Source organism: Chenopodium album, chromosome 10 (genome assembly GCF_948465745.1).
Source record: "Chenopodium album chromosome 10, dcCheAlbu1.1, whole genome shotgun sequence".
Lineage (NCBI taxonomy): Eukaryota > Viridiplantae > Streptophyta > Magnoliopsida > Caryophyllales > Amaranthaceae > Chenopodium > Chenopodium album.
The window spans coordinates 11358089-11376863 of record NC_137843.1 but is presented as its reverse complement, the minus strand read 5'-3'; the positions used below and the strand labels follow the sequence as shown (position 1 = coordinate 11376863).

Genomic DNA, 18775 nt, shown 5'->3' with positions numbered 1-18775 from the left:
AATCATATATTTTTAACCCTCAAAATAATGATATATAAAGTACAACTTGAAAACAACCTTTTTTTTTTTTTTTAATTCTTAAATTGTATGGAAAGATTTGAAAAATAATTCAACTTAATGAACTAACAACCAATACCCACATTAAGTCATATTTTTTCCCTCATTTCTACTTGCGCCACTGGCCACCTCATTTTATAATGAGGGCAGTCGTGACTGGTCACATCGTATGGTCGGGTTACTCGAGTTACTCGGTCAGGGGTTACTTGATTTACTTCTGACCAAGTAACCCATGACCGAGTAACTCGTAACCCCAGACCAAACCCCTCGTGTAAACCCTTGACGAGTAATCCCTGATCGAGTAATCCCTGATCGAGTAACCCCTGAGTAACCCATCTACGAGTTGGGCTGGCAATCACTGACCTGACCCGATAACCCGACCCGAAGTTAATGAGAGAAATCCGAACCCGAACAACCCGAATTCGACCCGATTTGACCAAAATTTCATATATCGTAACAATATTAAGTTTTAAACTATTTTTTATAGTTTATAAACACAACCCGAAATCGACCCAAACCCGACCCGCTGTCCCGAATTGCCACCCTTATCTTTGAGTAACCCCTAACCGAACACCTCAAGTAACCCATGACCGAGTAACCCTAACCGAACCCCTCAAGTAACCCTAAATTAAATCCTGACAGAGTAACTAGAGTAACCCATGAGTCCATGACCGAGTAACCCCTCGAGTAAAACCTGATTGAGTAACCCGTTAAGTAACCCATGACCGAGTAACTAACCCCTGACCATACCCCTCTAGTAACCCCTGACCGAACCCCTCAAGTAAACCCTGACCAAGTAACTCGAATAACTCATGACCAAATAACCCCTCGAGTAACCTCTTAATTAACCCATGATCGAGTATTTAACTAACCCCTGACCAAACCCCTCAAGTAACTTCTAACCGAACCCTTAAGTAACTCTTGACTAAGTAACTCGAGTAACCCCTGCTACACGATGTGGTCAGCCACATATAAAAATTTGTCTTTTAATTGGCTATCTCTGTCCTCTAACTTAATACGGAGTATATTTTTGGAAAAGTTTACCATTATAATAAAAATATGATCATTGTATTTCGTATATCACAAATAATTTCGTATTCTTTTTCTCCTCAATGGCCTCTAAAAACGCTTAAAGTTTGAAGTTTTTTTCTAAAATTTTAACCTCGAAATGATGTTTAGGCTTGTCAATTGTTTGATTATCTGTTTTTTTTTTTTAATTATATGTAATCATTTAATATTTTTATTGCATATATATAATAGTAAAGAAAAAAAATAAAATACACAAGCATATAAGAGAAGAAAAAAAAAATTGAATATCATTCTTACATATCACCAGTGACGACGTATACAAAATCTACAACATATTTTCTGTGCGATTGGTCACACTGTTTGACCGCTTGTAAAAAAGGGGAGTATTTAACCCCTATGACACTCACAAACTAACCCCTATCATATTGATATAGTAACTCTTAAGCCCTGATGACTTCACCTTATATTTGCTGAACTAATATTAATTTTACTGAATTGAAATTATTTTTGTTGATAATTTTTTTTTTTTTATTGTTTCTGTATTATATTTCTTCTTTAAAGTGATTGTTTTTACCGAACTGAAATTAGATATACCAAATTGAATTTATTTATACTAAACTGAAATTATTTTTACCAAATATTATATCTTTAAGGTGTAGTGAACAGAGTCTTATTATACCTATTTAGTAACCCTTAAATAACAAAGTACAACACTGACAAAGTAACAACTGTAATACTAAATGGATAACCCCTATAACACTAACTGAGTAACCCTATGATGGTTGGCTACACACATATAAAATTAATACCAAAATCTATATTAAAAATGAAAATTATATTTTTTCTTCTAGGGTGGTACATATACACTTACATGCCTCATAAAATATTTTGTTTATATGTATTTATTTATTTCTATTATGTAAATTTATATATGATAGATAAATAAAATCATTCTTATGCACACTTGGTACTAATATAATTTATAAAATTTTCTAGCTTCATAAAATGATCAAGAATTCTTATAATTTGTGGCTATTCATAATCTATTACTCCGTATTAACTATCATTGTAGGAAAAAATATCATTTGTCAATCTTTTACCAAAACGTAAGAGATTTTTAATACATAAATTTAATATATAGAGTGGTAAAATATAGGATAAATATATCTTTTCTATAAATTATATGTATCACTCCATATCTTTTATGAGAGACATCTTGATATTGGCTTGAATTTTGTCACCCTATAATATGAAATCAATACAGGTAACTGGTAAGTATATAGAAGTTACAAAAAGGAAGTTGTTGATGCTAATAAGATAAAATCAATATAAAACTTTACTACATGAATTTACATTTTTCATCAACCAAAACTAACTCAATTGATTTAGTTATATTTGGTTGTAGTAATCGGGTTTACGCCATAGTCTTACAATCCTAACCCTAATTTTCTAACTCTCTTTTAGTGGGGTAATATCTTTTATCATAGTGAATGCCATTGTTAATATAGATATTAAACACAAATACTACATATTGTAAATTATGTGCATATATATAATGGTATTTGAACATTAATTATGTTAAACGTTATATATGGTAATTTTTTTAATCATATCTTCAGAAAATATATACTATACTTATAATATATTTTTACGTATTCTTAGATTATTAGCATATTTTAAATATAATTATCTTATAATTAGCCTAAACTTAAGGAAATTGATTATAGCTAATATTATGCACAAAAATATTTACTTAGCTTATTAGCATATTACGTATTCATACTCGTAGTTTGTTATAGAGGAAGTCTTTATCAAGTGGGCCAATTAGCCTTCCTCAAAATATTAATTAGTCACGCATGAAGCACACTCATTTTTTTTATGTAAATTTTTTTTCAAACTATAATCGAATAAAGAAAGTGTATTTCAAAAATGTTACTTTCTTCAAACAATATATTTAACGCTTAATTTATATTCTAAAGAATGAAAAGTTCATTTTAGATTGGAAAACATTTGAATAAGAAAAATATTTTTGAATACCATAATATATTCATGTGCATATATAAGATAATTATATGATGTATTTATTTATATTGCTTAGTTTGTTTAGGAAATTGATTATAGCTAATATTATGCACAAAAATATTTACTTAACAAAACTAAGCCACATACATAAATATGGAATATAATTATCTTATATTTTAATAGAGAAAATATATTTTCAAATATTCATATACTGAGTTTATAAAAATATATATATAAAAAAAATAAAAAAAACTAAAACAGGAACATGTGGCAGCCATGGAGCTAGTGTACCCTATTTTAGCATAGTATATAGATAGATAGATAGATTAATGTTGTTATTGTTATTAATACGAAATAGGGGAAAACAGGGAATGTTATTACTCATTAGTATTAGGTCAGGATTATTATTTGTACTATCACACATATATTATATGAACATATGTGTTTTTGTATTATTTAAATTGTATTCGTACACTTTGTATGTTAGAAACGTGAAATTAACAAGTGCAATCTTATTAAATCTATCTTGATGTGTACATCTCAAAAACTAAAAAATAAATAAAAAAAACCTTGATGTATACGTACACTTTCAAAGTATCAACTTTTTCATACAAAGTAACTATTATTGTAAGATTATTAAAAACATTAATGATATAGACCTTGCATCAACAAATATGGAGTATAAAACTTTAATTGATGTATAAAAAAAACTACTCCGTATAATACACATATAATGATAAGAGTAATACAATTAATAACAAAAACTATTATTTTAAACGGTTAATATTTAAAGTACCCCTTTACAAAGAATCAAAATAAAAATGATTGAGGTTGTTCAAAGATATTTTGTTTGTCCCATTTGTTCATTATAATAAAGTAGGGTAAAAAATGAGTCTTATTAATTATTTTTATTATTATAAAATATGTATATATACTAATATATCGGTACAACCACGTATAATGTACGCCGTATACATCTTGGTGGGTGGGTCCATAAAGTGGTGGGTGGGTCCATAAAGTTTAAAAAATGATAAAAGTGGGTGGGAAAGTAAATAATTTAAATAATTAAAAGAGGAAAATGGAGGTGGAATGAGCAACAAGAACGTGATGGTAGTAACTGTGAATGTATTTTAGTGGTAATAGCAACTTGTTGTCACGTCAGATGCTGTCAACGAGAAATATTAGATGCCCAATTTGGAAAGATATTAGATTTGGAGGTGGATTAAAGTGGTGTATAAAGTAAAAGAGCCATTTTTCTAAATAATGCTAGTAAAATACCCAATTTTATAAATACAGTTTCTTTTTCAAATATTCTCATTTTACCGTTTATGTCATCGGTTCAAGGAAATTTTATTATTATACGGTTTAAGTGGAAAGCCGCTACTTCAAGTAGCGGTGTACGTTGAAAAACCGCTACTTGAAGTAGCGGTTTATACTTACTCAAAATCGCTATCTCAAGTAGCGGTTTCTTGTTTAATAAACATCAACTACCATAGTACCATTTATTCAAGTAGCAAGGATTTCTGCCTCAACTACGAAGAACACCTCCACCCTTTTTGTTGACAGTGGTATTCCTCCCTACTGCCACTGGCTTCTTGCCACCCTACTGCCGTCGTTTTAGCCCCCCAACCCTGTTTTGGTGCTGCTGTAATTTTGGGTCAAATGAAGGGTTGTTTTATATTATACCCTAATTTTGTTTTTACCTAATTAACTTGTTAATTTTGTTCTTATTTTTAATTCACATAATAAATTTGACAAATAATAAGCATTGATTTTGGAGATTGTATATAATGGTGAGTTTATAGGAACAACAAGAATTAAAGCTTGCGAGTTACGACTGGTTTTCATGTTGAAACCCACTACTTTGTTTTGATATAAACCGCCACTTGAAGTAGCGGTTTCTATTTTGAAAACCGCTACTTCAAGTGGCGGTTTATAGCAGAACCAACAAAAAAAAAAAACGTTTATTACTTTTAGCTTACGTGGACAGTATAATGGGAATTAATAAAAGATTGACCGTAATTTAGATATTGGGTGTTTTGCTAGCATTATTTAGGAAAAGGGTTCAAAAGTAAAAAATGATACCAAAGATATTGTAATTTATTTTTAAAATACTACGAGTAGAATCTTGTTGAAATTTGACCAGATTCCTTTTTAATCTAATACTCGTAGTTGTTGATTGGTTTATATAGAAATGATAGGATATTTGATCAACATTATCATCGACAACTTGATATACTAGCCTCTAAATAACTCTGGGTTAAACGAGAAAAGAGTCTATATGTACACCCGGGTGTACCGTACAACTGAGGTCATTTATTCATTCAATCAACAAATGAGTAAATAATATTATTTGCTTATTTATTGATTAAATGAACAAATAACCCCAAGTATACGGTATTCCGGGTGTATATAACAATTTTTAAAACAAGACGGTTTGATTCTTTTTTAGGTTTAAAGTGACTATCATTCTAAAAGAGATATACTCCCATTCCAACATAAAGTTCTTCAACCATGATATTTTGTTTTAAATATTACAAATTTAAAATTTAAAAATTCAAAATTCAGTTTATCTAAAGTAAGAAGCCACATAATAGTGGCCAACATACTGTCATGTCAAGTAACCTTGGATGTGTCGGCAACAATTCCTTTCAACTCAACGACCGGATGGTGACAATCCATTCAACTCACAATTTGGATTTGCATTGCATGCATTAACTTATATTAACGCTTAAATATTCAGATGCCCATTGCCCTTTAATCATGCACCTTTCAACTAGCACACCGCCAAAAAAACTGAGGAAAAAGACAATGCTCTTATAATTGTATGTATTTAGACCATATTGCATATTGTTACTGCATCATAGTTACAAAACAAGGATAATCTTACTAAGTTAGCGATTTGTTGATGGTCTCGTCAAGGGAACCTGCAATCCTTCCTGCAGTTTGAATTTTGAAGTCTTTCGTAGAGTGATCCAAGTGAATAAATCAACCACCGTCAATATACTGTCCTTTTCAGCTGCTTTTCCATGTAACTGCACCATTGAACATACGATATGCCCTCAGCCCCTTGCAACAAAAAATGGCTTGAGAAATGTACGACCTCACACTCCCATTGAGGCATTAATACTTGAACAAATTTGATTTCCACGAGCTTTAAGTGAATGGGTCATGCAGTGTCCGACAAGTGCAAAAGCTGGAAAATTCTTGGGCAGAAGACACCTGCTGCCACTCTAATTGTCTGATGCAGCATAATCCACTGCTTCTCTGTGAGGGGAATGAGAAACAAATGTACGTGAGTAATGGAAGTAATAGCTTGAGTATACACTATGATGAAGATTATCAATGCAGACTAACTGATCTAGAAACACCAGCAATGAATAAATCTCTCCCTCTCCCTAGTCCCAAAACTTTTGTCATGGGGATAGTTAGTATACGACACATTAATTTCAAAGATTTTAGAATAGCCACACTTTCAGAACTGAGTTATAGCTAGTGAAAACATCGGAAAGGTGGACACGATGTTATAATAATCATTAATAGAAACCGATATTTGCAGAGTTTAGCTTTATACTATGGATATACTAAAGCCAATCATCATAGATCGTCTGAAGAAAGCTGAAAGCAATTCAATAAACAATCATAAATCATCTGCTGATCATGGGAAGTAACAGGCCCCTGGCTGATGGGCCTGTAATTGCAATAATCAGACTGAGTTGTTAATCAGCATAGAGGTGTACATCAAGCTTTGGATGAGTATAGGCAGAAAGCCCAGAAAGGTAAGTCCATTACCGTGAAGATCAAGACCCAGAATTTAAATCAACATATTTCAGACCAGGCAAAGCTCAAAGAATCAATAAGAACATGACAGCAGGATAAAAAGGTATTCAATGTGCGATAATATTCATAGTTCTGACCTTTTTGTAATTTTGTACAAATGTTAATCTTGTCTGGCATAGAAATGAGGAGCCAGCTCTGTTAACCACATGGGGTCAATTCTAGTAACATCGCGGATATAATTCTGATTCGTCCTGACCAATTCATTGAATATTATGCAGTCTGGTTTTGCCCGAAACAACACAGAAGTTGGGTGGATTTGCACCATCTGACTGCTTGCCAAAGCCCTATACCCAAAATGATATAAGAAGTAAGCTATCAATGCTCAGGATTGCTATATGGTATAAATAAGTAAAGCGAGATGATGGAAGACAAAGTCCACGATTAAAAAGACAATCTATAAAACTTTTTTAGAAAAGCTACCCTCTCCGTCCCATAATTAGTGCCTTTTTGGGTGTTATTCTAAAATCCTGACAATGTCCTCAATTTAATCTTTTTTTATTACCAAATTTCCCTCATAAACTAATGTTATCCTAACAATGTCTTCATTTTACTTTGAAAGTACAAATTATTAATATATTGAAAACAATTTTTTTTTCTTTATTAAACTAATGTTAGGAAGGATATGAAGTATATGGATTTGCATGAGGATGAAGCATTGGATCTTAAGGGATGGAGGAGGAGGATTTTTGTCGATGACTACACGGAATAATCAAATTTGGTTCATGTAGCTGACCCCACTTATGGGATTAAGGCTTTGATTGATTGATTAATCTCAATATTTATGCATGGTTAATTGTTCAACGTGCATTACCGGGGTACATCAATCTCAACAAGCTTTTTAATTATATTCCTTGGATACAAATTAAAGATTTAACAAAATAAAACTGTTGCACTATTATCAGTCAGTTTTATAAATTACTCTGTATAATTTTATACTCCACTTTTCCTGATTCTTGCGCATAAGAAATTACCGGGGTACATTAATCTCAACAAGCTTTCATTAGATTCCTTGGAAACAGAATAAAGAGTTAAGTAACTACAACTGTTGCACTATTATTGGTTAATTTTTATAGATTATAATTTTATACTCCACTTTTCTTAATTCTCGTGAAAAATGAGAAAATGAGCACTATATTATGGGACTGAGGGAGTAAAATATACTTCCAATTTTCCAAGAGAGAAACAAAGCGATAGGGCAAATACTTGTCGAGAGATATACCTATATGTACCATCAGGCTGTTTCAAAGCAGCATTAAGAAAAAAGGAAGCTGCAAGGCATCTGCGAAACAGAAGCATATCCTCTCCACATGAAGCAATACGAAGACCCATTTGCTTGACATGGTCTCGAATTTGGCTGCAATCAATAACACAGTGTAAGAAGCCGAACCATGAAATCTAGAGCACAAGGTTGTGAAATGATTTCCATATATATCAGACATTGAGACCACCAATTGGTTCTACATTAACTAAGACAAAAAGATTGACTGCAATTAGTTATTTGAAGACAATAGACACAATTATTTAACTACTTGTACAGAATTGGTAAAAGTAAAGATGAGCATTCTCCTTATTGCAAAAGAGTATACAGCAAATGGTTTATGCACGTTATCGAATTCACAGCATGATCGCATGAGCTTCTAATAGCATCAAAGACAGAGAGAGGCAGTTTGGAAAAGTAACATCAATAAACTGATCTAATAATACCTCAAGCAGATTATTTTCAGATTAGTGGACCCAGATAATGCATCTGTCCTCTCACAAATGCTTTGAGATAAGAGCCATACCTGTGTACATCACGCGCATGTCTAAGCGAGCGACCATTTACAAAGTTCTCTTTGCACCATTTCTTCATATTCTTGAAAGTTTTCTCCTTGCTGCTGTTAGCATTGCCACTCTCCAAGAACTCATCACATGATTTATACACATTAATCAAGGTTATGTGGTCTCCTTCAGGACTTGAAAAACGTTTGATAGCAGTCCTAGCCTGGCCATGAGATCATCAGGATATAAAAGTTGATATAAATTAATATACGTAAAGAGATGTGTCAAAAGGAAACATTTAATACCAATAAAATAACATGATGATGTTTGTGTTGACTTTAAAACTCCATTACAAAGCAGCATTTTTAAGAAACTACACATTGGGAATTATTTTTGTTAAGTTTCATGCATGCTTTGTTTCAGATACAACCTTTTAAAGAGCTAAAGAGATAATGTAATCCAGACCCCACCTCAGAAATAACTCAAATAAGCCACACTGCGAATACCTTTTTTTTTTAAAAAATAAAAATAAAAATTTGATGTCCATTACAGCTGTCGGTCAGTCAACGATTTCTAAGATTTAGTATCTATATTCTCTCTTTATGAAGTACATAAGCTAGCGTTTCACTGTACTAAGCCAATGCGGGACATAAAGATTTAAGAAAAAAAAACACCCGAGCCCATTCACGAGCTTTGGAGCCGAGCCAAGGATAGGTTAGGCTTGGCTAATAAAGATCCGAGCTAAGCCTTGACTGAGCTTAGAGCTAAGCTTCATTAGTTCATGGCCAGGCTCCTAACGATAATAATTATCTAAGCTATAAGTTACAAGCTCCAGTAGTTGATGGCCAGACTCCTAACAATAATAGTTATCTGAGCTATACCTTACAATAACTTGGTGTATATGACTGCCAAGGAATAATGAACAAGCCAGCAATTCAGTATATCAGCATAAAGCCTCTACAACCACCACAGTAGAGCCATTCACTATGCCACACTTGAATTATTATACTCTGTATTAAATACAATATATACAATAATGTTCCAAACTGGTTTAACATCCATACCTCTTCTTGCTTTTCACGTGGTGTGAAAAAAATTGATTCAACAGAGAGCATTGAGACAGCTATCAACATTTCTTCCAAGCAGTTGAATTGGCTAGACAAAATGAGAGCCTTAGAATAAATTGGATCCAATGGAAGTTTAGCCATCTGGTTCCCAATAGGATCTGAAAGCTTATACTCCTCTGTTAGAGCCCCAAGCAAGAATAATTCTTCCAGAGACTTCACAATCGCCATCCTGCCCAGATGTACAAGGACCATCCAAAATATAAGGCTCCATGATTCCTCAAAGAACACAAGTCATACATTCCATTTTGACTTTCCCCAGGGAGAAAAAGAGAGAGAGGGGGGGGGGGGGGGGGGGGCGCGGAGTTTAGAGATTCTGGTTGCTAACATCTTAACATACATAAAGAACCATAATGTAGAAAAAAATAAAGCATTGTAAGATTTATACCAAACTATTTTGTTAAGAGTATATTTTGTATAAGATATGTTTACAAGGACCAGCCAAAGTTAGTATTGAACTGTTGATTACAAATTACTGCAGGAAGTCTAATGGGGCGGGCAAGTTACCCCTTTGGCTAGGAAAAAAATTAGGAGTTGAAGATCCTCATGTATGTAAACATATCAAATTAAACAATCCAGCTAAGATAACCAATGAGTATAAACTTGAAGAGTTCACTTTTGTTCTGTAATAGAAGAATAGAAAGCAAATAAGCAATACCAAGAAAGCCAAGTGACAGTTTTAACAAACCATGCACAACCAAATCAATATCCATAAGAAACTAATAACATGTATTCAGTTAATCAACAACAGAAACATAAGGAACCATTAGAAAATTTCTGTGAAGTACGTAACAGCAAAATACTTACAATCTCAAGAACAAGGATACTCATAAAAGTAACCCTTTTAACTGATACCATAGCATAAAAGGAAGAGAGAGTTGAAAGGTGGCTGGGCATATGAAAAAGTAAGAGAAACAATGTAGATAAGAGTAAATATTGAGGGGTAAGCACTATAAGATAGTAAAGAGGGTGAGCCAAAATAGGACAAAGTAGAAGCAAGTAGAATATTTAAAAATAATAATAAAAAAAAGGACCTAACCAGAAAGTGAGTAGAACTAAAAAAAGGTAGTATAATACACATATATATACCGGTCCTTACCGTGAAGGTTTTTCCATGAAGTCAAAGCCAATAATATCGTCAATGCCTAGAGCTTTGAGCTGTAAAATGACATTTGAGAGGTTGCATCGCTTGATTTCTGGCACTGTGGAGTCAGCAAGTTTCTCGAATTCTCTCTCTGTATAAAGGCGGAAACATTTACCTGGTCCTTCCCGCCCTGCACGTCCACTGGGAAAGTAAAATTACCAGTTCAGAACTTCAGATAACTGTTCAAAAAATTCCATTACTGACATGACCTAGCCTTAAACACTCTATCTCTACCTTCCTAAGAAGAAGAAGGAGCTTTCACAAGATAAAAGAAAAAGAACCCCGTCCCCGAAAAAAGGCCAGATGGCTAGATACTGACATTTAGTCACCAATAAACGCATTACAGCCAACGGAAACTAAGAGCTTAGCTGCTTAGTAATGAAAGAAATCATTTTTTTTTTTTAATAGAAAAGGAAACTAACATAGGTTGGTCCTGATCAGGCTTAGCTGTGATGGCATGGTTTGGTCTTGGTAAGGTGTGGGCATTTGGGGATACCCTGATATAAGGCCCACCAGTGTAGGCTGTGCCTAGGCCAGGATTTCGGGTAGGACTGTAGGAGGCATGACATAACCCAAAGCCCCAAACATAGCAAGAACAGGTAAACTGATTTGGACAATGCACAGCCCATCTGAGCACAAAAAGGTGTAGGCTGTGCATTGTGGCCCACATCTAACCAACCTCCAGACACAAAGGCCTGACAGAGTCTACTGCCATGCAGCACTGCTATCCAGCATGTATCCAAGTGCCCAACAACACTATATGATGCTTGGAATAGATTAGATTCAGGGCACAAGTATTTAGGAAAGATTGTGGACCCAACTCAGAAGGAGAATTGGGGGAGCTTTATTTGGAGACAAACATTTTGCGAGAAATGAGAGCTTTATTTAAGGGAGGGAGGATATTAGCAAGTGGAATTTATTCAGAAGCCAGAATGACATTAAATGATGATAATTACAATTAGTCTTACTGCAATAAATAAGAGAGTAACAACACTAGGGTTCTGAGAAGCAATCATCTCTGATGATGGAACTAAAAACTCAATTTCACTGTCAAAATCACAGTAACTGCTTGACCAAGGCAACAATCATCTTGGTGGTCTTACCTCCTTTGAAGAGCTTGTGCTTTTGAAGTAGGAATAATGCTTAATGATTCTATCCCTGTACGTGGATTATAGTTCCGGGCTTTGACCACTCCCGGGTCTACAACATACTTAATTCCCGGTATTGTGACTGACGTCTCAGCAATGTTTGTTGCTAGTATCACCTTGATAAGAGAAAATAAATTAGGATTTTGAACACAAGGTGTCATGTTGGTATAAACAGGAGTTGCACAATCAGCACAAACTATGCATAATTAAAGATACAAACATGACCACTTCATTATTCATTATATATGAAGTATTGAAGCTAGAGTCTACATCTCTATGGACTAAATATATGGGCTAACTTTGCAGCCTGACCAGATCATCCTACAGCAATATATGCAATAATAGTGATTTTAACAGTAACAGAAACTGATGTTGGACTGAATCATAGTGGCTTTTAAGTCCAAAACTTCAAAGAATTCTGATATATTCTGCAGCAGATATCCATAAGAATCACAGCAAAGTGTATTCCTTAAGAAACGTAACTACGTAAGTCAGCAGCAAAGTCTCTTTTGTTATATTTTTCCCAGGAATACTTCATCACCTAAGCCTTAAACAGCAGAATGCTGCATCACAATTAATTAAATTAAATTGAATGCCTTACAAGTTACAACCAATGTTACTCAATCTTCTTTTATTTGCATACCTGTGCCAATACAAGACACTCAGGCATGGGTATAGCACCTAGACACTTCATTTCAGGCCACATATATTACTCAAACCAATCGTAAATGGCTGTATCTGACAGTTCTAACAGAGCCAAGTAACACAGCCTACAATTAAAACTGTGCAGCACAAGATTAAAACCACACTGTAACTATAAGAGCTTGGAAAAGCTTTATCAGTTTACTAACACACACTTCAATAGACATGCTTTAATTAAATCCAGCACAAGTTCCTTTAAATTCTCTACATTAAAGTTATAAATGGCTCTATGAACGAAATTGTAGAGGAAATCTAGGAGTCAGCTTAATGTACCTTGCGAAATCCATCTGGCGCAGGCATAAAAGCTTTCATTTGCTGTTCTGAGGGAAGAGATGCATATATAGGAACAGTTACCATATTTCGATTGCCTTCAGGTAATTGTGGCAATTTGTCCCTCACAAGTCCTTCTACAGATTCAATCTCTTCTTGACCAGTCAAAAATACAAGTATATCACCAGGAGCCTCTTCTAAATGAATCTAAATATGTAAAAGACATGATCCCATGAAATACATAGCAACAAAGAAACATATGGGGTTAAAATACTTCAATGAGCAGAAATAAGTAGAATGTGGCAAGCTCAAAGTTGGCCAGAATGTATAAAAAGGCTCAAGGCGCACCAAGGCAAAAAGGATTTCCCTGCACCTTAGGCACGCCTCAGTGCGCCTCATTGAATTGAGGCACACTAATAAAATAGTGAGAAAAAAAACTGCTAAATAAATTATCAGTATATACGCTACCTGAAATATTGTCACCATTGCGGCCTCAACATAATCCGTCTCAGCATGTAGTGTATAAAATACATCAACAGGGAACTGTCTTCCCTGAACATGAACAGCCTTTGCGCCACCAAAGTACTCAGAGAATATACGTGCGTCTAAACTGGCAGACATAATTATCAGCCTTAGAGGAGGAAGTTTTGCAACTTGGCCTTGCTTGAGTGGGCTAGCAATTTGAACCCCATTGTCTTTTTCCAAATTGGTGTCATTATTTGAGTTTGCTCTACCAACTGACTCATTTGCAGATTGAGATCTAGCTTTCTGAACATTTTTTAGCAAGCCCAGTAACACATCAGTGTGAACTGTTCTCTCATGAGCTTCATCAACAACAATGACTGAATACCTAGATAGACGAGGATCCAATAATGCTTCCCTGAACGTAAGCAAGGATCACATCATTTAATAGGAAGACAAATCTGGCAACAATTTTGCATAATCTATAAGCAGATGGACCATTCGAAGCTATCTCAAAAATGCGATTACATGACATCTCAATGCTAGACTGCACAAAGAAATTTACTTATAATCTACTTGACCATCTATTTCTTTTTCTTTAATCTTTGATTAGCAGGAGATTTTTTAAACTTTTTAGCAGAGGTGTTACCATCAATAGGACTTTAAACCTACAGCACCTTATAGATATTCAAATCTCAGTCTGACTTGTTAAATATAGACACTGAAGTATTGAACCCATATTCAGCCCCTGATTACAATTTTTTTTTTTTTTTTTTTTTTTGTTCTTTTTCTCCTCCTTTTTACAAAAAAAAAAAAAAAAAAGCTTAGCTTTATTGCTTTAATACATGTGCAACTACACTTATATCATATCAAACTATTCCCTCCAATTATATCATCAGTTTACTCAACTTTCTCATTCCATATTATTCTAGGGAGACAACCTTAAGGATAAGAGAGATCAAGACTAGAAAGTAGCTTTTTACATCATATACATTCACTATGAAGGCTCCTCCAATTTCAACATGATTGAGACTACTCTGAGAGTCACTATTGGCAAATTTATACAATGTTGGATTACAACAGAGTATATTAGGCATCTCCCAACATGTGCATATCACTTCTTTGTGAAGTTGCATGGAATTGAAATGTAATCTAGAGGCAACTTTGTAGCCAAGGCATGAGCCTCAATGGGGGCAATAGGTAAAAGTAAGGTATAGCTTGCTCTTGATATTCTGATAAGGAAAGGTAAACTACAGGGAGTTCCTTTTCTCCTTGTATCTCTTTCTCACAATCTTTCCCTTTCCCTTTCATGAACCAAATGCTCCCTAAAGTCATTCTCTGACACATTAAGGCTACGTTCAAATTGACTTATTTTGTCTATAACTACCTTACTCAAGTTATTCAGTCTAAATTAAGTCAAGATAAGTCGAAGAGAATAGGATCTAAATAGCACAAACAAATGACAAACCAGTAAGTTAATTAGATAGAAAAATAAAATTACCTTAATAATAACCCATCCGTCATGTACTTGATCCTCGTCGATCCACAAGTCATGTCATCAAATCTAACTGAATATCCAACTCTTTGTCCTAATTGCACACCAGACTCCTCAGCCACTCTTTTCGCCACAGTAACAGCAGCAACACGCCTAGGTTGAGTAACCCCAACCAACTTTCCATCACGGCAGAATCCAGCTTTGAACAAATATTGCGGTAATTCTACAATAACAACACAAATTCATCTATAATCACAAAGTATAACTCTTTACACTCCATTCTCCAAACACAATTATAACTTTCAATATTGCAACATATACTATACAACTATTTCAGCAAAAAGTAAGTAATTTTTCACAAATTTCTCTAATTCTCTTCACAATGGCCTAATCCATGAAAACCTAACATACATTCTAATTCCTTGTTTCTTCATTTAAGTCACTGTTTCCATATTACAACCCGTGTAAAATTACACCCTCTCACATCGTGTGTGGAGCATGTGAGCTTTTAAGGACTGTAATTTCACACCGGAGTGTATAATTGAAACTGTCTTTTTTCGACATCAAAGACAGGAATAAAGGGTAAACAAAAACACATACGGGTAGTTTTGCCGCTTCCAGTTTCACCAACAATAATCAAAGTATTATTATTACGAACTTCCTCCACTAGCCTTTTCTCAACTACAACCACAAATAAATCAATTTCTTAGTAAATTTTCAATCTTTACTCAACACATTCAAAAAAATTAAAAATTAAAAGGGTACCAGCAGCAATGGGAAGAGATTTTCTCTGCTCCAAAATCTTTTGCCTCCTGCATAAAATTGAATTAGAACTCAAAATTTTGCAGAAATCAAAATTAGAAAAAGAGTGAAAAAAGGGGAGGAATAATGAAGAACCTGGAATCATTGTTAGAAATAGTGCCATTAGTTTGTTTGTAGTGTGAATTAGCCATTGACGGCATCTCCGACCACCGCCGCCGCAACTACAGCCTGAAACGGGCGTTGATCAGCGAATGTTACGGTGTTTTACAGGCGGGAGCGGCGCAGTAGCAATAGCGCCTCTTTTAATTTTGTACAGAAAAAGATAAGACTTGAAAATTTTAGACAGTGGACTAATAAACGAGGTTTTAGAAGAGAGTATTAGAGCACCAGCATCAAGGCCTTTTACAATCCTTTCCGTGGCTTTTTGGTGTCCTTTCCCAATTCTGATGGATGCTATTACTTGGGAAAGATAACTGTTAGGGAAAGGATATTGTAGTATCCTTTCTTTGGAAAGGAAATCTCGCCTCGGTTCAAGTGTCATGTTAATTCAACAATCACAAACAAAAGCATACAACGGCTATATTGGAAATCATCCAACGCTCAACTTGTTGACACTTGTCAACATCTTGTTTCTTTATTTTTTTTGCTCCAAAACAGTATAACGGCTATAATTTGTAAACGGTAACTTATTTTAAAAATCCGAAAACACCAACAGTCATAAAATTTTTTTGTCTATAAAATGAGTATAAATTTGCTATATTTTCACAAAGTTTCAGTTTCACTTGTACAATACTCTTAAATACAAAATTACTCTAATCTTCTTTTTTTCAAGTTTATTTTTCTCCATTTCACTTCCAATTTCTTAGAGTCTTCAATATGGATCGTAATAATTCTAATTACGGTGGTAACCCGAATTTTCCTAACAATTCAAACTTTCAATTTAACCAATCTAATCCTCCTGTTGACCTCAATCTGTTGAGTAATCCTCAAATTCAAGTTGCATTTTTTCAATGGTGTAGTAGTCAACCAAGACCAACAAATTTCAATAATATTCCACCAATACAACCAAATTTTCCTCATAATTCCCAATCCTATCAACAAGCTTTTGGTAATACCGCTTTTTTCCCTATATCAGAACATTTAACTCAAAATATGAATCAATCTCCAGGTGGAGTTTGTAGTAGCAATGCTACTCCAATAGAGTTAAGTGGTGAACATGTTGAAGAATTAGCGGGAGCACAACATCTTGAAGAGATTGACAATGATGAAGTCGAAATTGTTCCAGAAGTGCAACTCAATACATCTGCACAAAGGAAAAACCAAGCATGGAGTATCGCCGAAGACAAAGCTCTTGTATCAGCCTATATAAATGCAGGAGGCGATGTGGAGAGGGGAACCAAGACCAAGAGAAGCGGGTTATGGGCAGAAATTCACAACCAGTACGAAAAGGCTAGAGCCGAAAATCTCAATGAGATTAAGGTAAGAAACGTTAAATCTTTGCAAAATCGATGGGATCACATAAATTTACATGTAAGTAAATGGGTTGACGCCTACGGTTATCATTTTCGAACTAAGGGTAGTGGTGAATCTGAGCAAAATTTGGAGAGATTCGCTCACATAGATTACAAAGCGTCTAACAATAAGATGTTTTGTTATTTTGCATTGTTTTGCAATTCTGAGGAAATACCCCAAATGGGATCCCTCCTTGTCCAAAGTTCAGTCCGATATGTTACCGGGTGGTCAAGCATCTACAGATAGTGGGGGGAGCGGTAAAAGATCCCAACCCGATTCACAGTGTGAGGTTGGCGGAAGGGCTAAAAGACCTCTTGGCATAAAACAGACAAAGATGAAAGGTAAAGCATCAAGTACTTCGTCAAGTGTAAATCTTGACTCTTTAAATACAAATTTTAATGACATGGGAGAGAAATTGGGTCAATTGGGAGAGCGACTACTTGATCAGATGAGAGAACGAGATGAAAAACAAAAGGCCTGGGTAGAAGAAAAGAAAAGGCAGAAGGAGGAGGCCATGAAGTTCAGAATGTTAGAAAGGTTAATGCAGAAGCCCGTTCTTGATGACAAGGAATTAGCAATGTATAACAAACTGAGAGACGAATTTAGTAGTAGGTTTTCGCTTTAATTTCATTTTAGTATTTGCAATGTTTGTATTTTAATTAAGTATTGTAAGGTACACAAGTTATTTTTTTAAAAAATTGTTTGTGCTACTAGTAATGTTGATGTTTATGTAGTGTTGTTATTGTTGTTTATGTATTAAATTAATATTAGTGTATTTTAATTTGTTTTTAAAACTATGATGTCTCTTTTACCTTTTGACAAGACTCATGCATGCATTGGTAAAAAAACTGACCTTACAAAATTCTGCATGCATTGGTCATAATTCTCACCATACAATCCTTATCTTATCCATATCTTATGTGCACCAATTATGTTTTAACAAAATCTTATCTTCTGACCAACAATATCCTATTTTTGTCTATTTAAAGTACATGATTTCTATCTTCTAGTGTCACAAACAAACACACCAAAAATAAAACACCAAACACAATATGAGCTTAGATTCAATCTCTTCAAGTTCTTCAAGCTCTTCCTCCTCAAGTATAACTGATAAAATTTATGATCACATGGTCATGAATTTTATAAATGAGAGTCAACTGATATGTCTATTTTATATAGTATTTTACCCCCGTCCCTTGGTCATAATTAGTAGTGTTTTTGGCTCTTTAGAGCCACTTTTATTACTAATATGTGTTTTCTAGTGTTTTCGTAGTTTTGGTTGAGTTTTGTAGGGAATTGCACCTTTGGAGCATTTTCCCGGGATTTTATGGAGCAACTACGAGCATTGGAGGAGCACGACCATCTATCGTAGCCCAAGATCGGTTAGAGTAATCAAGCCGGTGAATAAGGGCTCGACTTGTGTGAAGACGATGCATTTGGACCGAAT

The 18775-nt window shown here is 34.4% G+C and overlaps 1 protein-coding gene across 2 annotated transcripts; it reads right to left on the bottom strand.

Moving 5' to 3' along the window:
- Nucleotides 1–5776: 5776 nt before the first annotated feature.
- On the bottom strand, nucleotides 5777–16167 carry LOC145563551 (pre-mRNA-splicing factor ATP-dependent RNA helicase DEAH10-like). 2 transcript variants are annotated; one of them, XR_014094557.1, is made up of 14 exons: nucleotides 15952–16167; nucleotides 15820–15866; nucleotides 15655–15735; nucleotides 15061–15277; nucleotides 13566–13977; nucleotides 13101–13304; nucleotides 12081–12241; nucleotides 10933–11118; nucleotides 9774–10005; nucleotides 8733–8932; nucleotides 8168–8302; nucleotides 7026–7232; nucleotides 5999–6375; nucleotides 5777–5904 (listed from the first exon to the last, which is right to left on the bottom strand). XR_014094557.1 is itself a non-coding variant. In XM_081623998.1 (13 exons), the coding sequence occupies exons 1-12, from the start codon at nucleotides 16014–16016 to the stop codon at nucleotides 7049–7051; spliced, it is 2124 nt and encodes a 707-aa protein (XP_081480124.1). In that variant the 5' UTR covers nucleotides 16017–16167; the 3' UTR covers nucleotides 5777–6375; nucleotides 7026–7048. The 2 variants fall into 2 exon arrangements, 1 of the variants encoding a protein (XP_081480124.1); XM_081623998.1 differs by having other exon boundaries at nucleotides 5777–6375.
- Between the last annotated feature and the right edge of the window lie 2608 nt (nucleotides 16168–18775).